The sequence below is a fragment of the Rattus norvegicus genome, chromosome 11 (genome assembly GCF_036323735.1).
Source record: "Rattus norvegicus strain BN/NHsdMcwi chromosome 11, GRCr8, whole genome shotgun sequence".
In the NCBI taxonomy this organism is placed as follows: Eukaryota; Metazoa; Chordata; class Mammalia; order Rodentia; family Muridae; genus Rattus; species Rattus norvegicus.
In genome coordinates, this window is record NC_086029.1 from 83,102,218 (window position 1) to 83,126,531 (window position 24,314).

General features: G+C 44.5%; 1 protein-coding gene across 4 annotated transcripts in view; it reads left to right on the forward strand.

Moving 5' to 3' along the window:
• The window catches only part of Acap2 (ArfGAP with coiled-coil, ankyrin repeat and PH domains 2), a 115,664-nt gene that overhangs the window by 58,776 nt on the left and 32,574 nt on the right, over window positions 1–24,314 (forward strand). For all 4 annotated transcript variants that reach the window (XM_006248489.5, XM_006248487.4, XM_006248491.5 and 1 more), the window contains exons 5-10: window positions 4,395–4,453; window positions 6,703–6,886; window positions 11,577–11,621; window positions 14,792–14,887; window positions 17,053–17,127; window positions 20,819–20,931. In XM_006248489.5, the coding sequence (XP_006248551.1) occupies window positions 4,395–4,453; window positions 6,703–6,886; window positions 11,577–11,621; window positions 14,792–14,887; window positions 17,053–17,127; window positions 20,819–20,931 (572 nt within the window). The remainder of the gene's footprint in view (window positions 1–4,394; window positions 4,454–6,702; window positions 6,887–11,576; window positions 11,622–14,791; window positions 14,888–17,052; window positions 17,128–20,818; window positions 20,932–24,314) is intronic.

A 24,314-nucleotide genomic window follows, 5' to 3' on the forward strand; every position in this document is an offset into this window, starting at 1 on the left:
GCATCTCGGCATCTCAGAGAGAATGTTGCTTTGATGAGGCCCACGCCCGAAGGGGAAATGGCTTGAGGTGAGCACTGGCTCTCCAGTCCTGAGCTCTGTTCTGCAGTTTAGTGAGACTGAGCTCAAGGTTTCATTAGCAGGAAACCTTTGTTGGTTATTTGTCGTATGTGGTTACTCACAGCAATTGTGTTACATCTCTAGAAATGGAAGTGAGCCTTAGCTTTCCCTCGATGGCTGTCGTAGCTGTTTACTTTCAGCATATGGAAAGAAGTGCATACCTTAGCAGGTATACATCCGAGACCAGGAAATGAGATGAACCTCTAGAACGAGTTGAAACAGTTCTGTGCAGCAGCTGAGAACTGGGCAAGTTTGTCGTTGGGTAATTGTATGACCTGACGTCGGCCTGGGGACAGCTTGTGTTCCGTTGCCCATGCGTCAGTAGCCTCGTGCTCACAGATACCTAGGCTGGCCACGTGCAGTGGTGCGTGCCTGGGAGGCTGAGGCAGCAGACCGCACGCTTGAAGGCAGCCTGGGCAACATAACCAGTGTCCAGCCAGCCTGGACTACATAGTGGCGTCATGTTTCAGAAAGACACAGTAAGACTAATGACTTTCTTAAAATACTTCTCTTGCTGTTCAAATGCGTATACACTTTTATTTTGGAAGTGCAGTGTTTTAGAGGGCGTGGATGATATGTTACAGTTTCAAAATACATTTTCCTTTGGTATACACTCACTTTTTACAGTGGCCAGTATACATATTGCATAATTACACATTGTGGTAAGCTTTGGCATATTTTGTGCACCCATAGTTTTCTTTTACTCTTTGTAATTCCTTCTCTGTCCTCAGCCCACATTCGTAGTCAGTTCCTGATCTGCAGTCTGATTGATTTTGGGTGTCCTAGTAAGTTTCACTCAGTTATTGAAATAGTGTGTACAATTACTCGGTGACATTGCATCGTATGACTACGCCACCCTTCCTGTAGCGCTCACTTGTCGATGACTGTATCATCTATCCCTGTATTTCAGCCTGAACTTAGAGGCTGAGGATAACAAGCATCTTAGAGTTTTCTGAGTTAGGAGTTGGGGAGAGACTCACTTGGGTGGCTCTGGCTTGATGGCTTTCACTGGACACTGCCTAAGTACTGGGGCTGGGACCGTAGTCATTTCAAGTCCTCACATGGGCCCAAGTTCCTTACCTAGGACCCCTCTCCACACCCTCCCACACCTCTCTTTTTGGTTTTTCAAGACAGTTCCTCTGTGTAGCCCTGGCTGCCCTGGAACTCACTCTGTAGACCAGGCTGGCCTCAAACTCAGAGATCCGCCTGCTTCTGCCTCCTGAGTGCTGGGATCAAAGTCGTGTGCCACCACTGCCGTCTTCCAGGGACCGTCTTTGCAGGGCTACATGAGTGTCCTGATGGCACACTCTGTTACTCTCCAAATGTGACCCAAGACAACGGCAAAGGGGACGCTGGTGCCTGCTGTGACCCAATCCCAGAAGTCCCTCTGTCAAGTCTCTGTTACTGTTTAAAGACGCAGGCGACAGCTCCCACCCGAAAAAAGAATGGAGGTCTGCTTTTGAAGCAAGGATTGCCAGAGATTGTGGATGGTCTAGGTTAAGTAGTGTGGCCTTTGAGTCATAGCTGCTTGGGTGAACCAGAGGGTTGGAGTGTTATCATGCAGTTGGAGGCCTGGGCAGCAGATCTCAGGAAAGAAAAAAGAAAGTGCACGGTGTGGTGGTACTCTAATCCCAGCACTTGGGGGGCAGAGGCTGGCATATCTCTGATTTGGAAGCAAACCTGATCTACGTAGTGAGTTCCAGGACATTGGAGCAACACAGTGAAACCCTGTCTCAAAAGGAAAAAAAAAATCTTTGAAAAAATTGTGGACCTATTTTGTTCATCACAATGGGCCATGGTATTTTTTTTTAAGGTTTGGCTATTATTGATAGAGTTGCTGGCTAAATACACACATGATACATATATAACACACATATCTGTAGATAAACGTCGTGTGTATAGAAATGTTTGAGGCTCATTTCAGGATGGTGTGTGAATTTGTACTTACATAGTAAAGGAGTTGTGCGCTAAGAGAAAAATATAGAAAAAGAATTTGAGCAAATATAAATGTTCATTTTAAATATTAAAATTTCCTTTAAATATGACATTCTTTAAAAATTGGCTATCATTAGAGAGCAAAACCTTCAAAACTTGGAGACAGTTTTCCAAAGTTGATCATACCTGTCTCCACCAGTATGCGTGAGCTGGAGTTATGTTACACACTTGGTCTGTGTGTTCTTTAAGATTGCTGGAGGCAGCACTTCTGGGCCTTTGGGCTAAGATCGGGTATGAATGCAGTAGTTTTAAGTTGCTTTTCTTTAATTTTTTTTTGTTTTTTTGTTAAGATGCATCTTTTGTACCTATAGAAATTGCACTGAGTTGTTAAGAAGGCACACTGTCCATGTTTTGTTATTTTAAATTTACATGTATGAAAGCTGATCTCTTGTGGCATAGAGCTTTAGAGGTCTTGACTGTGTGTGTTTGTGTTTTGCCACTAAGGTGAGGATAATTGCAGCCCCTGTCAGCCCCTCCCCAGCTCCTGTCAGCTGCCCTCTCTCATCTCCACTGGAAATGGCTGACCTCTTTTCTATACCTATAGTTTTGCTTTTCCCTAAACACCGTATAAACCGTAGCCTGTGAGGTGTCGTGAGTAGGATTTATTTACCTAGCCAAGGTTGCCGAGATTCCTCTTTGTTTGTGTGCATTACGAGATGTTCCCTTTTATTGCTGTCTTAATGTTTTTCCATTTCATGGTGAGGGGCGTTCAGGTTGTTTGCATTTTCAGCAGTGGTGAGCACAGCTGCTGTAGGAACTCACCTCTGGGTGTTTCTGCAAGCCCAGGTCCTGTCCAGGTAAATAGGAAGCGGTTGTTATTGGTTTGGATTGCTGGACACCATCCAAGCCCAGCTGGACCTTATGAGAAATGAAGATTTTAAATCATAGATTTTATGTCCTAAGTCTGCTAGTTATCGGTTTCTTTTTAGTGAGCTTTGGTGGATTTTATGTTTCAAAAGCAAGAGTGCTCCTTTTTCTGTTGAGTTTAGGCGTATAATTAGTTCCTCATCACACACGCTATCCTTTTAATATCTACCTATGGTAAGGCCATCCCCTGCCTCCTAAGTGGCCAGCACTGTGACTTTTTGTTTCCCTTCATCACGTTGGCTGGATAGCTGTTTGTACAGCCCTCTTCCTTCAGACGGAGGGAAACGAGAGAGTTCTGAGCCTGCCACAGCGTCATACGTGTCACTGAAGAGAACTGGGTCTGAGACAATGGCCACCTGCAGGTTCCATCATAGCATCCCTTCCCTGTAAAGCCGCATGGGTGGCATTTGGTTGCCAGCAGAACCTGGGCTCTCAGGGCAGCAGCTACTGGTCAGATAACTGACTGCATCCAGTCACTGCGCCCGGCCTCCTCCTGCAGTTGCACCTGCCTCGCTTTAGGGACACTTTACTGAGCAGTCTGGAAACCGCCCGACGGGCCGCTCCCTTTCTATCTTCTGGTCCCAGCCTTCGCTCTGCACTCCCATTTTATAATCTCAAAGAACCGTGTTTCCATTTTATTGGTTTCTTTTTCTTTAGCAATTGTCTATTTAGCTCCATTTTGATTTCTATAGTCTTTTTCTTTTGCTTATGTTTAATAGGATGCAAGGAAAAAAAACATCTTCTGGAAGCAAATTAGGCAGGTGTGGTAGTGTTTTAAATTAGAATTATTCATAAGGTTGTGTGTGTGTGTGTGTGTGTGTGTGTGTGTGTGTGTGTGTGTCTGTTTTGTGTATTGTTTCCCCAACCTCATTTTCAAACCCAGAATTTGAAGTCATTCTGAAAATTCTGAAAGCACTTGGAGCTCTGAAAGAATTTCTGTGGTGAAGCATCAGTGCTGGGTACCGTAACACCTGGGCGAAGCGGTTCTGAGGAATGAGATTTTTTTCTTCTCTCTACTCAAAGCTGTGCTTTGACCGGCAGGACTGAGTAGTGCTGACTGGAACTCAATACATCCATTGTTTATGTTCCCAAGTCTTCCCAGTGGAAACTCTTGGCTGGGCTCTGGCAGTGCTGCTGTCCTCAGCTGGCGTGGAGAGAGAGGAGTTTGCATCGCCGTTGGGCTGTCTCCCAAAGTCTGAAGAATTGAAATTGTTTTTTTTTTCTGTAGTGAGGAAAAGCAAGTTATTTTTGAGGCTTGTAGAATTGGCTTAAAACTGGCTTCAAGTTCGTTGTCACTTTGTTTCCTGGTTGTCAATAAGAAACAAGGTGTCATCGGAATAGGGGTGTTGGCTTGGCGATGTGGTTTTTACCTTCCATTTCCTCTCTAACATTCACTGTTGTGTTTTACTTTATAGATTCTGTTTGACCAAACTCAGAGATCAATTAAGGCCCAGCTTCAGAACTTTGTCAAAGAGTAAGTCAGCTGTCATTAAGAGGTGCTGTGGTTGGTGGGTGGGGAATAACGAGCCGGCTGCTGTGGGGGGCGTGGATGGGGGGGCGGGGATGGGGCGGGGATGGGGCAGGGTGGGGGCGTGGCCCGGCTATGGCTAAAGATGCTAAAAGAAAATTATGGGTCTCAAATTTCTGAAATACTGGCATGTTTGCTTCGTAAAACGTGTTTCATTTCTGCGTCTGTAAGGGAATCGGATTCACCTTGAGCATATGGGAGTCCAGAAAGTTTTCTCAGTGCAGATAAAAATGTAATTTGAAAGCCCCGGGGCTGGGGATTTAGCTCAGTGGTAGAGCGCTTACCTAGGAAGCGCAAGGCCCTGGGTTCGGTCCCCAGCTCCGAAAAAAAAAGAACCAAAAAAAAAAAAAAAAAAAGAAAGCCCCAAGGGTGGTTGAAATACTTAGTGTATTTGAAGCTTGGTTGTCTAGTCTCGATGTGGTGTTTTCTTTGAAGGAAGATAGTATAATAGATAAGAGAGTGTGTTCCTACCTGCGATGCTTTGGAAGAGATGCCTCCTGTTTACATATGAAATAAAATTGAAAAAAAAAATTAAGTTCAAACCTGACAAGTTAAGGAAAACTTCTTTTCCACGTTAGTAATCTAGCCTTTCTCCTACAGGTTGCAGCTGAGAGTTTATGCAAGTATCAGGTTACTTCAGACACAATATTAAAGATAAATGAGGGCATTAGACTACCAGGAGCAGGGTCACACATTATCTGTTGCTGTGGGTAGTTTTTTGGGTTTGGGGTTTTTCAGACAGCACTGTGGGTGGATCCCCCTCCCCGCCCCTCCCATCCTTCCGTGTTAAGCAAGGGCTCTGCTTCGGATCCGCAGTCCTGCCCATATGTTAGACTGCCCCACAAGATGTGTCCCAGCAGCTTTTACAAGGTACTTCACAATGCTTCAACTCTTAGATACACACATTAAAAACTTTGGAATGTTTTAGAAATTATAGTTTTTAAAGATGTATCTGTTATAATTAAAACCTTCTGTCTTGAGCTTATTTCGTGAGCTTCCTGTAGAAGGAGTGGCAGAGAGGTGTCACATGATCGGGGATGCGAGAGCCAGGGCTCCATCTTCTCAGACAAGGCCTGTCTCTGCCTCCACTGGGCTCAAAGACTTCATTTTTATTCTTTGTGTTTTGACAAATTCCATTTAACAAGAGATCATTTCTCCTTCCTTCTTTTATCTCCTCTCCTCTCCTCTCTTCTCTTCCCATTTCTTTCTTTCTCTCTCTTTCTTTCTTTCTTTCTTTCTTTCTTTCTTTCTTTCTTTCTATCTATCTATCTATCTATCTATCTATCTATCTATCTATCTATCTATCTGTGTTTTGAGACAGAATCCTGCTCTATAGCCCAGCTGGCCTGGCGCTAACAGCCCTCCCTCCTAGAGTTATGGTGTAGGTGTGCTGCCCCTGAGGTGGGCTGAGTTTTTAAAATCAAAAGTATGTTTTAAAATACCTCTCAGGGCCGTAGGATTTATTTGGAAGGTAAATGAATTTTAATCTTCGGGAAAGGCCATTCAAATCTGTATTTCTCTGTAGGAAGTCACACACACACATACCCACTGGTGTTAAAAAAAAAAACAGTATCATGGTTAAACCATGTGCATGTTTTGAATCTATCTTTAGAAAATTATCTTTCTGTTAGATTAATTTTATCATTATTTCCATTTTGAGTCATACAGATTTACATAATGAAACATTAACTCACTTTATAAGGATTTATATACACAGAATGATCAGTCCTATAAGCCAAAAATTAGAAATCTAAAACATCCTGGCTCTAGTGGTGTACACCTCTAATCCTAGTGCCTGAGAGGCAGAAGCAGGAGGATGGATCTCTGTGAGTTCAAGGCCAACCTGGTCCACAGAGTAAGTTCCAGGACAGCCTAGGCTAAACAGGGAGACCCTGTCTCAAAAAAAAAAAAAAAAAAAAAAGGGTCTAAAATAGTCCAAATCTGAAAGCTTTTGAGCTTTTATCTTTGAGTTTTGGATTAAGGTGGAAACTCAAAGTCTATATAAATATTCCCAAGTCACAATCCTAGCTCTGAACTTCCTTTGCCCAGACTTTTCAGGTAAGTGACACCTAGGACTTTCGGAAGGATGGGTTAGCGGTGACTGCCAGTGTCTGATGGAGCACGGAAGGGGAAGCGGCCGTGGTTAAATTCTAAGATTATTTTGAAAAAAATTTCACTAAATTTTTATATTTTAGAGATCTTAGAAAATTCAAAGATGCCAAGAAACAATTTGAAAAAGTCAGTGAAGAAAAGGAAAACGCTCTAGTAAAAAACGCCCAAGTTCAAAGAAACAAGCAGCACGAGGTTGAAGAGGCTGCAAACATTCTCACGGCCACGCGGAAGTGCTTCCGGCACATAGCGCTCGACTATGTCCTGCAGGTACCCCGTCTCCTCACAGCTTCCGGCGGCTGCTTTCTGGCAGGCTCCTTTGGGTGGTCGTACTAGAACGAGTAAAGTATGCTTTTTCTTTGATTTAATGTTTTTTTGAGGTAGCTTAGGCTGGCCTTTAAACTCATTGGGTAGTCTTTGCTGGTCTTCAGTATGTATGTAGCCCAGGTTAGCCTCAGACTCACTGTGTAGCCCAGGGTAGCCTCAGGCTCACTGTGTAGCCCAGGGTAGCCTCAGACTCACTGTGTAGCCCAGGGTAGCCTCAGACTCACTGTGTAGCCCAGGGTAGCCTCAGACTCACTGTGTAGCCCAGGGTAGCCTCAGACTCACTGTGTAGCCCAGGGAGCCTCAGACTCACTGTGTGACCCAGGGTAGCTTCAGACTCACTGTGTAGCCTGTCCTACTCTCAACTTGATACCATCTTCCTGCCTCAATCTTCAGAGTGCTGGGTATATGTTTTTACCTCCAGTGGGAAACATGACATTTTATGGAACACTTTCACCTGTCTGTTTTTGTGGGTGCCATGCGAGCGCACATATGCAGTACACATGCGCGCGCGTGCGCACACACACACACACACACACACACACACACACACACACGCACACACACTGTGTATATTTAGATGTCTTATCTTCCCATATCTTACTCTGAAGCGTTGTTCCTGTTTCTCTTTAGTTGCTATCTGAGCATCAGGTTTACATGGTGCTAGTTTTTCCTGGCAATGTGAACGTGTGTGCTCCACTTGTCTTTAGTGGTATCTGCCTCACTAACTGTCCAAGTTAGTGAGTTTCTGGAGTTTGTCGGCTGCTTTTGAAGGTGAAATTCAGAGTCCCTTGGAGGGGTGACTGCCTTTGGAGGCTGGAGACAAAAGCACAGTGACAAGGCTGTGCTGGTTCCACTGACACCACTGCTCCCAGTGCTGGATTGTCCTCTGAGGGCCCTGGTCCTTGTTAGAAGGACCTAGCTATTGAGTCAGAAGCCACAGCTAAAACTGCACAGAAATTTGTCATGAAGATCCCTAAGCCTAACATTCATTCCGTCTTTCTTCAGAGTCCATTGCCAGCATTTCAGCTGTCAACCAACGACCAGAGCCTCCCATGAGTGCTGTGGGACAGGGGTCTCATGGCTTAGACACATGTGGTAGACCTACAGAAAAAGTGAGAGTGGGACTTTTAAGAGATGCAAATAATAATAGTATTACTTATCTGCTCTTTGTGTAAGAGTGCGTGTGCGTGTGTGTGTGTGTGCGGGTGTGTGTGGGTGTGTGGATGTCCAAGGACAGCTTTCGGGAACTTGTTCTTTTACCATGTCATCCCCAGGGAGGCAGGTGCCTTGTCCCACTGAGCGATTATTGACTTCATGATAATGCATATGGAATGCGTATATTAGTGATTAAAAATGATCCGAGCAGAACAGGAAGTTAATTTGAAGTCTTGGTTTTAAGTACATTCATGTTGTAAGTAAAAAGTTTCTTTCTTTCTTTCTTTTTTCCTTTTCTATAGAAGTAATGCTCCCTCTGCCCCTCTTCAGGCTTCCATGATGGTGTCCTCTGTTTCCTGCACCCTGCTGTTCCCGTTCCTGCCCCCTCCTACTGCAGTGAGCCCACAGCCCTCTGTGAGCCGCGCTGGAGTGGCTCACACACAGCTCTGTGGTTTAGGTGTTAGCCTGCACGCCTTTCCCGTCCCACGCCTTTCCCGTCCCCCTGGGATGCCCGCCGCCATGGCTCCCCCTTGGTTGTCTTGTCCCTCCACCTTTGCTCCTCTCTGACTCCCTCACAGGCTGTGCTCGGCTCGGTTCCCTTCATGTCCTTTGACAGAACCTGTTTTCCACAGAAATTCCTCACTGTCGCGTGTCACACATAGGCACACATCATTCTCCAAAATGGTTTCTGTCTTTTTGCCCCTTGTCTGTGTGACCTCATCTCTTCACGTCTGTGGCAGCTTAAAATGTGAGTTCTGTTGAGATAGTCTCCTCGTTTTAAGTGGTTGTGTTTAGCCAACAGGACATCTGGGGAATCCCTCTTGACCTGTGTCTGAAGTCTGTCCTCCCTACACCGCCTCTCCCGTCCTTACCTCTATCCAAGGTGTTCAACACTGTCTGTTCTTGACCCCAATACCAGGTCATTTTCTGTCTCCAGACAGACAGACGGACGGATCATCATCTCCTCTCCCATGTCTGTGCTGCCATCGCTTACTTCTGAACACCACACTCATTTCCTGTAAATGTGTTACTTAGCTGTTGGTGTGCATGTGTGTGAGGCTGGCTGGGGACCTCAGATGTCATCCTCAGGGATGCTCTTCACCTGCTTCTGACAGGGTCCCCATTGTCCTGCAGCTCACCAGCTGGTCCAGCCTGGCTGTCCAGCAGGGTCCTGTGATCTTATTTCTGTCTGTCTTTGGGATTGCAAACACTCCTTACCATGCATTTCTGGTGTAAGATCTCGGATTGAGCTCTGCTGCTTGTGCCTAGAAGGACAGCACAGGTGCACATATGAAGGCAGAAAGAGGTCAAACTTGGTTGCCATGGAGATGTCCGTATCTATCTATCTTTTCTTTTTTCTTTGACACGTGCCTGGAGCTAGGGTAGGTCTGCTAACTGGCAAGCCCAGGGACCTTGCTCTCTTTCCTCCTCCAGGGCAGAGATTTTAATCACGTGCCAACATACTAGCTTTTTCCACCAGGGTTCTGGGGATTGAACTCAAGTCCTCATGCTTGCACGCCACACGCTCGTAATCTGAGTCCTCTATTTCTACAACAGAATATGTCTCTAGCTTTTATCCGGTGGTTGGACAATAGGTGGTACACGATTTTTGTTTTTTTGAAGAGTGAATGATGTAATGCTATGGATTTTATGTGTAATGGTGTTTAGCTAAAATATCCATTATTTTCAAACTTAAACATAGTAATTATGTATTTCCTGAGAGGTCATCTGACAGTACTAAGATGGCTTCTGTGCTCACTCCCTTCTAACTATGAGTTTGTATGTCTCATGGGAATTCTTGGATCATTTTATTTATTTTTTTTTGCAAACGTGGCTGTGTTAGAGAATAATAGGTAACAGCTACCCAAAAGCATAAGGCATTTCGGCTCCTGTGTGTATTTGGATTTACCCTTCTCCTTGAATGTGAACTTTTATTTTCTTTAAATTTCCAAATACAGAAGGCAGCATGAGCCTAAGTCTGAGCGTGAGTGGGGGAGGGGAAGAGGGAGGGACAAGGGTGGGGTTCCCCGTGCTCTTCAGAGCTGAGCGGACAGCAGAAGAAACCAGAGAGTTGGATTTAGATTTTTCTGGGTCTGTTCTTGATTTTAAGACTGCGTTTTAAAATTCCCTTACAGTAGACCAAGAGTTCAGTGAGGAAGACATTTGGAAAATGTTCTGTAATCTTTTGGCAATCTTAACGAGTCATGAAGAGACTCTTTTGCATCACCATTTTATGCAAATAAGCTGTTTTTAAGAACCGATGAAAATACTTGTCAGGAATTTCTACAGTTGCAAAAGATACAGTTAAGGGCCTGCCCTCCTACCTCCAACTCACTGCGTGGCCAAGGATAACTTTACACCCCATCCTCCTGCCTCTGTTGACCCCTGGTTTGGGCAATGGGAGGAACCGAATGCAGGGCTCTGAGCTTGCAGACAAACACTGCTCACTGAGCTTCAACCCTACTCCTGGGAAATCTCAGAATGCGCTGCTGTTTTGATAAGTCAATCATAATTAAACTACTTAAATGCTTTACTTTACATACACTTATGGTTTGCTGTCTGTGTTCTGCTTTGGGGCGGGGACTGAGAATAAGCTCCCAGTCTCACAGGGCCTACGCTTCAGCTGGGGGAAAGGCAGAGGAAGAAAACACAAAGTAAGTGCTGGGAGGCAGAGGCAGGGGGATCTGGTGAGTTCCAGGGAGCCTGGTCTACAAAGTGAGTTCCAGGACACCCAGGCTACATGGTGAAACCCTGTCTAAACGAATAAACAAACCAAGAGAAGTAGTTATAAATACTATCAGTAGGTAGGACTGATACACTGGATAGTGAGTCAGGTAAAAGAAGGTGTTCGTCAGTGGAAGACCTAAGTACTGAAGGGTAGTCTTAAGCCGTGAGGGCAGAGCCCTCGCATGGAGGTGGACCAGCCATACAGAGACATCTGCGGGGTAGTGATGGGTGCTGTTGGGAAAACGTTCAGGGCAGAGCAGCAGAAGACTAGACTTCTGCCGGAGGGCGGCACAGTGGGCCTGTGTTGGAAATGGTAGGAGGTTGCAGAATTTAACCCTAGCCATAAATCACTCTGGTACCTGTGTGGAGAAGGGACTGTAGGAAGCCAGGAAGGGAAGCAGAGGCAGTCCAGAGAAGATGGAAAGTGGCAAATGGTGAGGATTCGCACCAACGCTGTGGTTGACCTTGATCTTCAAGTAGCTGAGGAGGGTGGAGGAAGAGGCCGTGTCGCACACTCAGGTGTCAGAGCCGCTCCGTGAGGATGCTGTAATCTGAGCGCTCAGTGTTTATTCACTGAGCGTGAGTGTGGCTGAGTGCTCACTGCTTTGCTTGTCCTAGCTCCTTTAAGCCAGAAGACAAACACCAGCTCTGATTTCCTTTGTATTGGGATCGCTAGGACAAGCGTGTTTAGAATCTCGTATTCTGCATTAGTGTAATCCGTGAATGACTAACCAAGTGTATTTTCCCTCAGATTAACGTGCTTCAATCAAAAAGGAGATCGGAAATCCTGAAATCAGTAAGAAGTTAATGAATGCTGCTACCTGTGACTGTCTGTGTGCGCGTGTAGCCCCCATAGTATAACACCCTGTCCAGGGGCTCTTGTTCTTAGCATTTCTCTTTCCTGTGCCATCTGCTTCAAGGTACAGCCCTTTCTGTGTCTGTTCTGCTAACCTATGGCCTGCTTCCCAAAGATATGCCCACTGTGTGCTCCCCACTCTCTGTTATTCCAATGTAATATTTCATCGATACCTACTGGATACCTACTAGATACCTCTAGATACCTACTGCTTTTTGAAAGTAGGTGGAAGTGGTGGCTGGAACCAGTAAGAATATTTCAGGATTATTTTGAAACTTAGGAAATATGATTACCAGTTTGAATTTTCTCTTTAATTGTATTTGCTTTTTGAAAGTTTCTTCTTTAAAGATTTATTTACTTATTTAATGTATATGGGTACTTTGCTTGCATATACATCTGTACACCAGAAGATGGCATCAAACGGTTGTGAGCTGCCATGTAGGTGCTGGGATTTGAACTCAGGACCTTCAGAAGAGCAGTGATGCTTTTAACCACTGAGCCATCTGTCTGGCCCCAAGTTTCTTTTATAAAAATATTTTTTTAAGATTTATTTATTATATACATGAACCTTTTACACACATGCATATGTATAATGTGTATGCCTGGTGCCCACGGAGGTCAGACGAGGGCGTCAGATCCTCTGGAACTGAAGGTGCTGTTGGACACTTGTGAGTAACAGGTGGGTGCTGAGAGCTAAGCCAAGTCCTCTGCTCTAAACTGTGCAGCCATCTTTCCAGCCCTTCCTCGGACCTTTTGATCTATGGTGACAGTGAGATTTTGCTTGCTCTCTGAGGAGGGTAGGCTGTACTTTGTGCCCTTTCTCAGTGAGAAGCTTCAGGGGGATTTCTCTTCATTTGGCTGGAGCAGTTTTGTTCTCAGTTGCTGTTCAAGCTGCCCAGGCCTTGTCTCCACCTTGCCCTGTCCTAACACTGCATTCTACTCTGTGGTATCATGCACCCGTTTTATAGCAGAGGGCACCTCTCCCCAGCCATGTTTTCCAGACAGCCAGTAATGGAGACTTCTGGTATGGCTTACCATGGCCTCTGTGGGCAGCCAGAACTCTGCCGTTTGCATAGACAAGAAAGAAAGGGCGCTGCTGGTGAATGCGGGGGGTCTGCAGCCCTGTGGCCTGTCATACTCACCGTGTCTTTGTACTGAACCTGCCCGCCTGCCTGTAAGCAAATGACTGGGCTTGATGTGCGAGCACAGAAGTTTGAATTTCATATAATTTTTACTTTTTTGTTTTAAAATTTTTATTCCATCATCTAAAAGATTAAAAGCAATTCTTTAAAAAGTTGAAAGCGATTCTTGGCTCATGAGCCATCTATAAAGAGGTGTAAAATTTGCAGGTCCAAGCTGGCTGGCCTTGAATATACTATAGTTTATCATCCTTAATGGATATTTAAGCAGTTCTTCATGTTTTTCACATTAAAAACATCTCCTTGTAGTGATGATTGTCCTAATGACCTGATTATTGCTTTATTTGCGTTTATAGACAAGATACTACTTAGTTAAAGAGGTATTATTTACTTTTTTGTGTGTGTGTGTGTGTCCCCTATGGTGGACATGTAGGGGTCAGAGGACAACTTGTGGAAGTAGGTTCTCCTTTCCACTGTGGGAGAAGAGGCTTGAACTCAGCATGTCAGGACTAGTGGCCATCTTTACTGAGCTGTCTTGCCATCCCCATCAAAGTTCTCAAATGTGGAAAAGGCTTTTTAAAAACAATACCACGTTTCAAGGCCTATCGACCGTTCTCATCGACAGTGTGTGAGAATAGCCGTTCTCTACAGATGTGAGCCCTACTGTCCGGTCTCCTCACTTGCCCAGTGGTCTGATAGGCAAAAATGGGATTTCTTCGTTGAATTTGCATTTTGTTAGTGAGGAGTTTGATCATTTCCCCATGAATTTTCCGGGCCACTTCGGGAGCCTTCATTTTTATACTGGTTTGTGGTATCGTTTACAGGTTCAGATCACTGACCCTTTACTGTTTATCACTTGGTCCTTGATAAGCCAGATGTGCATTTGATGTGTCCATATGTTTTACATTTTTATATAATCACTATTTCTTCCTTCTTATAATTCAGTGGTTTAAAATCTTTGCCACAGTTGTATAACTACTACCGTTTTCTAATGCTGTAGTAATTTTTATCTGAGTGAGTTTTTAATCATTAATCTTTGAATTTTATTTAACTGGTTTCTATTTTGATAACAATTTTTTTAGAGGATTCTTTGGTGTTAACAGTCTTATGGCCTACTTTAGTTTTCAGAATATTAAACAGATGTCTGTTCTTGCTAAAAATAAAACAGGTCTTAGGAGAGTCTTTGCACGCACTTAATTATATAATTCCTTCTCATGTAAAATGTAACTAATAAAAAAGGCAAGGGTGCCTTTTCTTTTGGGAATTAATAAAATATAGTTGGGGACCCACCCCAGTCCTTATGTCAGCTTTGGATTGTGGAATAGATGTGAAGAATTTCCAGGGCCGGCGAGGTGTCTCGGCGGATGAAGACCCTGGCTGAGCCTGGTGTCCTGAGTCCAGTCTCAGAGAACGGATCCTTCCCGCAGGCCGCCCTCCCACCTCCACCTGCCCCCAGGCGTCTGCAAATATGTGCACACACAGCACATAAACCAGCAAATAAATATGTTTTTAACAAGAGGAAAGTCTATGTTGACCACACTGGTTTATATTTCTTAGGAAAATGAACAACTGAGAGTTCCCGCAGCTCACTGGGGCCTGGGGACCCCAGCAGGCTGTGTTTGCTACTGTTGGGGACTCCACATTTTCTCTTTTCACCTCTTTTTATGCTTAGGGAAGACCACACTGACATTTCCTAAGGGACTTAAGGATTTCTCGTAAGACAGTGATACCCCTGAGAATATTACTTAAATTCCCTGTGTAATCTTAAGTTAGGTGTAAATGTGAGACCACTGGGCATTTCTCTTACAGACACTGTTTTCTCTTTGTCTTTGCAAATATTAGTGAAGGCCTCAAGAAACTCAGTTTTAAGTAGGTTTGATGCTTTGGGTTCTTGTGGAGTGGCCTTTAAAGGCGTGGATGCAAGCTTTCTGAAGCTTCTTGCAGTGGATCTGAAGCCCCTCTCTCCCCTAGATGCTGTCCTTCATGTATGCACATCTGGCCTTCTTCCATCAAGGGTATGACCTGTTCAGTGAGCTTGGGCCCTACATGAAAGATCTTGGCGCACAGGTAATCTCTCGACCTGGGTCTCTCAGTTCTGTACTGTTTGCTGACATTTGTGTCTTGGAGGATGTTTAACATATCGGGAATCCAGCTTCTCACTTACTTCATAAGGACCTCGACACTGCAGGACATTTACATGTGGATTGAATGTTCAACCAAAAATGAACTTAAAGGTAAAAATGCTGCTCGCAGTGAGCGTGAGGGAGCTGAGAAAGAGGCTTAAAACAGCTCTCCTGTCAGGAGCGGTGCGCACCTGAGATCCTGGCACTGGGGTCGGGGAGGGCACTGAGGCACACTGAGATACACGCATCTGCTTTTTATAGTCCAAGTAGCAGGACTTAGTCCTTTACTTTTTAAACTTGAGTAATGGAGTCACTGTCCTCCTTTTATTTAGGACTTTGCTCTTTTTTATTTTCAAAAAATTTATGGGGCTGGGGATTTAGCTCAGTGGTAGAGCGCTTACCTAGGAAGTGCAAGGCCTTGGGTTCGGTCCCCAGCTCCGGAAAAAAGAACCAAAAAAAAAATTTTTTTTTATTGACTCCTAGGGTGATGAAAGTCTAGTGTCTTAGGATCCTGGAGCCCCCAAGACCATTTGGTATCATTATTTCACAAAGGCGTCTTCCCCGTCCCCCTCTCTTTGTGGAACTGTGTCTCAGACCCAGAGACCTGTACATGCTGTGCCATGTGCCTTACCATAACGTGGTCTGGGTTCCTCCAGACTGCTTTTTACTGAGTGATGAACCACCTCACTTTAGAAACAATAGGATTAATCTGGAAGTTTTTCTTGGCCAGTAATTGTTTTGAGGTGAGGGATAAAGAAAAAACAGACTTTAGGGGATGGAAAGGGTAAGAGTGGATTGGGAATACCATCCAGTGATCAAAGTGTCTGGGGAGGGCAGGAGAGGGATGGAAGGTGGGGTTCTGTGCAGCATGCTCTAGGGATGACACGCACAGTGATTTCCTGTCCCTTGCACTGGGCCGCTGTTCATCTCTGTGCCAGATGGCTCTGTGTGTATGTCAGTTGAGGTTGGATCTGTGTGCAACTCACACTGAGGACACATACGTAAGGTCGGAAGCGTGGTCTTAGGCCATTTGCACCTCGTGCCTGGGCCCGCTGTGTCCTCCCAGGTGACTTTCCATCATCTCAGACCCCAGCCAGCAGAAGGAAGAGAGGGAGGAGAAGGACACAGCTTGTCCGCTGCACGACAGTCCCTAGGAATGGCAGGCACATCCCGTGTCCGTCTGAGCTGCTCACTCATGGCAAGGCTGGGTGTCAGAAAGTGATCTGGTAGAACTAGGTGTCAGGGAAGAGGAGGAAATAGATAATGGGAGGAGCCAAGTTTTTGTACCCCAGGAGGGCAGGATGGTGTGGAAACATGCAGCCAAGACCTGCGACCCAGGCCTGATGGGAGGGTCAGACCCTCTTTACTCTCTTACGAGTCTGTGGCCAAGTAGGATGATCTTAGTAGCTGAGTTAGTAGGTAAACACTCCAGAACCGTGGGATTGATATTCTTTTATTATTTTTCTTAATTTAACCTTTATAAGCAGGGCCTCACTGTGTTGACCTGTCTGGTCTTAATTCCTGGGCTCAAACAAGCTTGCTACCTCCCTCGCTCCCGCTGTGTTTTACTTATTTGGCCAGTTTCTCAGTCTACCTCTTAGATTAGATTATAACACAGGGAAGGCAAGTTGGAAACATGATGTGTGGCTACTGGTGGGTGCCGCTGTTGATGTGCACTTGTGACCCTCGCCTTGTTTAGTGTAGCCAGCCGCACTGCCTTTTGGTATTGTTGAGAAGGGGGAAGTCCTGTTTTTATGTGTGTGTTCTTCTGTTTTGTTTTTGCCTTGTCCGCAGCAGCCAGCATCTTGTGAGTAGATCATAGTCTCTGTAGGCTCAAGTCCTTCAAGGATGGCACACGCACCCTTGGAATGCTCAAGGCGAGCCTTTTGCTTGGAAGCCTTTTCTCCCTAAGATACGGGCTTTCTCAAAAAAGAGTTAGTATAGAAAACTGTGAACTTCTACTAGAAGGTTTAGTTAAAATGCTGTTTTAGGTTAGCTTTAATCAAGTGATTTATGCTTATCTCTAAAATGCCTTGGAATATGGTTTAAAAAAAATCCCTTGTTTTTTTTTTTTTAAATTTTAAGCCTATAATTTTTTTCTTCCCTTAGTTGGATCGACTGGTTGTGGATGCAGCAAAGGAGAAAAGAGAAATGGAGCAAAAACATTCTACGATCCAGCAGAAGGTACGTGAGAGCAATAGATTGATTTCCACTCGCAGGGACAGCAGTGTGGGCCAGCCAGCCTTGTTACCCAGCACCCTCCCTCCCGTGAAGTGGTTCAGATGTTAATGTGTGCACTCCATTATGTCTTCAGACCAAAACATTAGCAGGCTGCGGTCCTGAACCAGTTTATAAGTATTCTTAACCTGTCAGGAGCTTAACTAAAGGTTGCGCCATTAACATTTTAAATATTATTCCTGGTTTCACTTAGGATACTGACAGCCTCCTGCCAAAGTGTTTGCACATGTATGCGTGTGTGTGAGTAAGAGGGAGAGACAGAGAGATGTAGAGAATGCGTGCATATCCTTCTCCTTCCTCTTCTTTCTCCCTCCCTCTGTCTCTCTTTCTGTCTGTCTCTGTCTGTCTGTCTCTCTCTCTCTCACTGACCCCCTGCTGCAGCCACTCCAGGGCTGCTCAGCACTTACTTTTGAACCCTCATTGCTTGTTGAATTGCCTAAGCCTAGCTAGACTATTTTTTGACAAATGTTTTTAAAATGAGAATTCAATAGTGAATTTGTATTCATTTCTTCATGCAGGAGTTGAGCTTGTATGTCCAGAGCATAGCCTGATAATAGTATTTTATCTTAGATAGTCTGAGGTGTATCCGTGCTGTAATCGAGCATGAAAGGCGCATTAGGAACGGAATATACTCATATAAAACTTGTGCGTGCTGCGAGAATCTGCCCCCCTGATGATAAGGAATCCAGGCATCTTTGATTACAGATTACTCAGATTGGATCTGACATAGAAGATGGGGAAAAAAATGAAAGCAAAATCAGTTGCAAGTATATAAAACCATAATTAATGGATTATTCATTCTCAAAGAGAAATAACATTTAGAAAAGGAAAGAGTTGCTCTTCAGCCATCTTTAAATCAGTTACTTTTAGTTATTATAGGATGAAGCCACTGCCATGCGTCCTTTCAAGCCCGCAGTGGTGGCACAGGCATTTAGTCCCAGCACTCAGGAGGCAGAGGCAGACAGGTCTATGAGTTCGAGGCCAGCCTGATCTTCAGAGGAGTTCTAAGACATCCAGGGCTACACAGAGAGACCCTGTCTAAAACAAAGACATGCTCTTTGTACTGCCCAGCCTAGCTTCCAGCCCATGGCCCTTCCACCCCTGCCTCTGTGTGCCTAGGATTACCCCCGTGGGCCACCTTCCCAGCTTCAGGTCTTCATGACCTGCTTCTTTTCTCCTGCTGTCCCTCTCTCTCCCCAAGAGTCTTGCTTTGTGTCAGCTAGCCCTTTCTGTTTAGGGTCTACAGCACAGTATTTTGATGACGAGCTTGTTTTAATGGCATTACTATCGAATGATAAAAGTAGATTCAATCATTTTTTGGTAAAATGACAAATTATACTTAAAGAAATATGTTGTTGGTTAAATTCAATATATATTTAGCCTCAGACTGCTAAATTATTAAATCTGAGATTATTTGACTTTAAATAATATACAACTGTTTTTCTTTAAGAAAATAATGCTGTTTTTGCTTATTGTAAATACTTTCTCTGCCCCTAAATGCTGACCCAGGCTGCATTACAGGTAAAAAAAAAAAAAAAAAAAAAAAAAATCTAGTCAACTAAAGTTTAAGGGAAAGCTTTTCTGTTATATGTTTTAAGGTGTTCTAACAATTACATTGATCAATGTGAGGAACAGTGCTGCTATGAGCACCCCTCTATGTCCTGCCTGTGCCTTCACATATCTTGTCTTTAGATATATGTACACGCTAATGGGGTCGAGCTTCGGTACCAGAGTGTGTGTGTGTGTGTGTGTGTGTGTGTGTGTGTGTGTGTGTGTGTGTGTGTGTGCGCGCGTGCCCTGCGAGGCGAGCATGCTGGTGGGCAGCAGTAAGGGTTCTTGTTGTCCTCACTGTTACACTGTGGACATGGACATCTCACTGGTTTAAATTATGCACCACTAGTGACTAGTGAATCGTGTCTATACATGACTTGTTTAATGTTTATTTGCTTTTCATGTTCCTACTGCCAGGCCTTCTAATTGGTGACCAAGTTCTTCATATATCATAGATATGTGTGGTTTAGATTTTCATGGTTTTCAGCCCTGTGTCTGGTGCTTTTTTCCCCCAGTACAAGATCACAACTACCTCTCCCACGTACGTTTGCTTCTCACGCTTGTCTTTGCTGGAGACTGAGCTCAGGCATCCTGTCTGACAGGCAGGCCTTAGCCCTTTAATTCATGTGTAGCTGGGTTCCTGTGAGGTACTAGGTAGAGAGTTACTTTCCTTGTGTCAGTATCGTGTTATCTTTAAGTTAATATAGGCCTCTTCCTCTGATGTCGTATGACACCTTCTGTCCCAGCCTCTGGGCTGTCTTTTCTACCCCACTGTCCTCTTGGCTTAATTATGTCACACATTGTTGTCTAATTGTCCCCAGCTTTCCAGCTCCACGTGCCTGGGAAGCGAGGCTTCCATCTCTGTTTTCTCCTTTCGCAGACTGAGCTTTGTAGACGTACAAACGTCAGGAGCAAGTTTGTTTGTAACGAGCTTTTGAGGCACTGGGAAGATGGCCCAGTAGGTAAAGTGCTCAGTACATAAACCTGGAGCCTGGTTCAGTCACCGAAACAAGCCTATCCTTGGACCTCAATGAGTACCATGGGGTTTGCTAATCTTCCCCTCAGATACACACAGTAGTAATTTTTTTTTTTAATTTCGAGGTTATGTTGGACCTGTGAGAAAGCAGGTGCTTGGTTTATAATACTGTGTACAACATCGCACTCTCATCCTACCTGCTGTTTGTATTTCCTTTAATGATCTGCATAAGATTTTGTGATTTTCTTACATATCCGTGTTTGGGTTTATTCCTAGACACTTATATGGCAAATGCTTCTGTAAATGCTCCCTTTAGAAAGTCATTGCCTGTCTCTGGTACATTAGGGTTGATTTTATCCTAACAGTCTTGTTAGTGCTCTTGATAGTGATTTCTTTCTGAGTTCTTCAGAACATTCTGTGTACAGAGTCCTCTCCACGATTAACAGCAGGGCAGTGTGCTTTTTCCTCCAGCCCCTCACCTTTTTAGATTATCTCGTCCACGGGGACCTTTAGAGCAGTCTTGAATGGTGGTAGTGATAACGGTTCTGGTCTCACTTGCAGTTTCAGTGGGGAGGCCTTTCCTTAGCTCCTGCCACTCACCAAGCTTAGCTGAGTGGTCTGGGGTCGGCAGTAAAGCACAGGTTTTCCTGAGCACCACATGCCCTGGCTCTGTCCACCTTTCAGTTCCAGTTTTCTTCTTCTCCAGTGTCCTTTGAGTGTCCTTCCTAATTGACAGACAGGTCATGAAGATGCTCACATAGATTCTAGCAACAGTGCTGTACCCAGTATTACCAGCTGCTCTGTGTGTGTGTGTGTCTGTGTGTCTGTGTGTGTCTATGTGTCTGTGTGTGTCTGTGTGTGTGTGGGGGGGGTCTTTTCTTACAGTCTCTCTCCTGCGCCATGTTTTATGTAAGTGTGTCTCTGTCATCGTCTTAGCCGCTCTACCGCAGTGGCTGAACCGTTAAGGTGCCGAGGCATGTCTCCATTATCACACCTCCTTCCCTTTCTTACGGAAGGCTTAGTCCAAACTTTTTTAAAAGTTCTTTTCCTTAGATAAATTTCTCTTTCTGGGAACACAGTCATCTGAACTCCTGTGCTATTTTTGTCTAGGATTTCTCCAGTGATGATTCCAAGTTAGAGTATAACGTAGACGCTGCAAACGGCATTGTCATGGAAGGGTATCTGTTCAAACGAGCCAGCAACGCCTTCAAAACGTGGAACAGGTAATGGATTTCCAACACTAGTCTTGATGCTAACATGTTGGCCACTTTTGGCCTCTCCCTGTAATTACCCATGGTTTTCTCCTTCAGAACTATCTAAACTCTACAAAATGGCCAGGTGAAAAATGAAAACACAAATTTTTAGATTTGAAACTTAAGGCTTAAAGGAGAAAGCCAGCCCTTATAATGCTTGGGCTATAACGACTGAAGTCTGTCCCATCTTTTATTAAGAATTTCCTTGTGGCCAGGTCGGTGTGGTGGCAGCAATGCCACCTCCCAGCACTGGGGAGGCAGAGGCGGGTGGGTCTCTGTGAGCTCCAGGACAGCCAGGGCTACACAGAAAACAAAGAAAAACAAAGAAAGAAATAAAGGAAGGAAGGAGGGAAGGAAGAACAGACTTTACGTGTGAGTCTTAAACCCACTGACTACTCTGACTGTATAGCACACTTAACGTAGAACGTGGTAAGTCACAGCCACCATTATTTCATTTTTGTAAATGCGAGGGCTAGAAAAGTTTTGAATTTTTGCTGAATTAATTTTTATAAACTATAAAGCCATTGGATGTCTTAGAAGACTGGAATTATAGCCAGGTGTCATGGAGACACCTGTGATCCTTTCAGAGGTGAAGCAGGAGAAATTTGAGTTCATAGCCACCCTGGGTTGCATAGTAAAAAAGAATATCTAAAACATTTTACCATATAAATATGAGAGGCAAAGCAACTTCATAGCAAATGGCATTGAAGGGCTGCTTGGCGCAGGGTTCCTTCTGCACCTTAGTGATTGATCTGTTCAAGGAAGCCTTTTCTTTTTTCCCCTTTTTTAGTAAAAAAAGGATAATTTTGTAATAATGGAAGGGGCTGTTCTTTAAGATGGATGTTACCAACTTGAAGAGGGTCTTCTCTTAAGTCCATCTGGTGCCCACTTCGTTCACTTAAGTGGGACCTTAGCGTCGTGGGAAGTGGGCCTGGTCCTTCCTGCTTAGGTCTCTTGGTGTTGAAGTTCAAAAAAATCCCCTGACATTTCTGAATGTCAGCGGTTTGTTGAGCATTTCTCTAGTATTTGATATTGTAGTTTTATTTGAAATATTTTATCTTTCTCTGAGAGTCAGTATACACTGGAAGCAATAATGATGTTTATCATTACGCTCTGAGTTATGTAGAACTTTTGACTAAGACATAACTACTAGAAGACCAGCTATAGCGATCAGGTTATCAATAATGCTTCCAGTTATCATACTGTGAAAATGAAAACTCAAAATTGTGTTTATGAGCTAAAATGTAAACTAATCGCCCCTTTACGTCCGTCCTTACAAACTCTGTCGTTAGCATAGGAAAGTGGAAATGGCTAGTATGCAGTGGATTTTATAAGGTTATTTAGCCAACATAGGTTTATAGTATAATGTTAGAATTGAGACTTAACCTTCAGACTTACAAACTACCTCCTGAAAGTCTAAGAAAATGAAAATGCAGTGAATCCCTAGGAGTGTGAGATGTACTGAAGCACGCGAGTCTTAGTGGAGAATTCCATTGCTCCTCAGAGCACTGGAGTAAAATCAGTAGCTGATCAGATGAGGAACTTCGGATTTTTATTATTTGTCTTTGGAGCCGTATTAACTGGCATGGATGCTACAACAAAGGGAAAATCAAGAAGGGAGGAGCTGTAAATCCAGCTGCAGATCCTGTGGTAGGTGTGCCAGGGTCTGCAGCGTGAAAGGCATCCCCTCAGAAAGGAGGCTGCTGTTCAGAGGAGCCGCCTGGACCAGTACAATCACCTACCGTAGGTCACGCTTCCTCTTCAGCAGGGAGGGAGAGGCTTACCAAGACGACTGAAAGAAAGAGGTTTACTTTTCTCATCATTTATAGTCTGGAGATTACAGACTGGGAGACTCCATTGAGGGAGCTTGGGTTGAGGGACAGTGTTTCAGTAGGAGAGGTATGTGGCTGAGGCCTTGAGACAGGAAGCCAAAGATCAGGAGAGGGTCTCTTCTCCTTTTTAAATGACCAGTTCATGGGATAGACTTACTGCAGGACACTGGCACCTTGCACAGGCCATGGCCTCAATGATGTTGTCACCCAGCATAAGGGCTGCCTCCTAAGGGTCCCACCACCCTGAGTGCCACCACGCCCACACTGAGCCGGATCTAGCGTGAAGCCTTTGGGGGACAGATCATATACAAAATATAGCAGAAGGGAATCGTGTAAATGGGAGAAGAAAGAACAGTAGTTCTTTATTAGTGAGAGCTTTCCTGTGGTGGTGTTAATGTTAAAAATTGCAAATATGGGACTAGAGAGATGGCTCAGAGGTTAAGAGCACTGACTGCTCCTCCAGAGGTCCTGAGTTCAATTCCCAGCAACCACATGGTGGCTCACAACCATCTGTAATGAGATCTGATGCCCTCTTCTGGTGTCTGAAGACAGTGACCATGTATGCACATGCATTAAATCAATCAATCAATCAATCAATCAATCAAGCGTCTCAGAAGCTGCCTCTGCAGACGCTAAGCTTTTCTGCTCACAACTTAAGGATTTTTCAAAAATAGTGTTTGATTGTTTTCAAGAAAAGTTCCCTTTTTTGTAGCTACCCTAAGGCACAATCACAGCACTGTGCATTTGATCTTACCTGTAATTTCATGAGGTTGTGTCATATTTTCACCATCAGCTATTAAGGGTCGCCATCCTGAGGGATGAGTGACTAGGAATTCCTAAATAGTAAAAAATCCTCCCTTGTGCTTCGTAACTCACAGTCCGGCTTTAGAAGCAGTGCCTGGTATTGCGCAGTGTAGCATGAAGCTTTTGTTTTCTGTGTGAGAGCAGGTGGCAAGAGGGTGGGAAGTTCACGTCCCTTTCCGTCCTGCTCAGTCACCCTGTCCCCTCTGAGGCATCTGTACACACACGTGCGCTCTAGTGCCGGCCTCTGTCCTATACCTCGGACGCACCCGACTGAGAATCAGAATTGGGGTAAAGCAACTCTGTAGGTAACACATAGAGATTTTTTTTTATTGTAATGATTAAACAATGCAATGATACTATTTACTTAGCACTTACATTATAATAGCAATTGTAAGGTGATGGAGCTGGATGTAGGCTTATTGTCTCAGTTAATTCAAGAGGCCTAGGGGGGGAAACCGCCTGAGCCCAGAGGAGGGTAGCACGGGAAGAGTCTTTCTGTTACATGCACATATGCACCCGCACATGTGCGTATACACACACACACACACACACACACACACACACACACACAGTCTCTCCTCTTCTGCCTTTCCCCTCTCTCCTCCTTCCCCCTCCCCCCTTTCCCTTTCCCTTTCTTCCTTTCGTCTGTGTCTTCCTAGCACACTCACACACTCACACATTATGATTCTGTGCAAACGCTGCATTTTATCTTAGAGA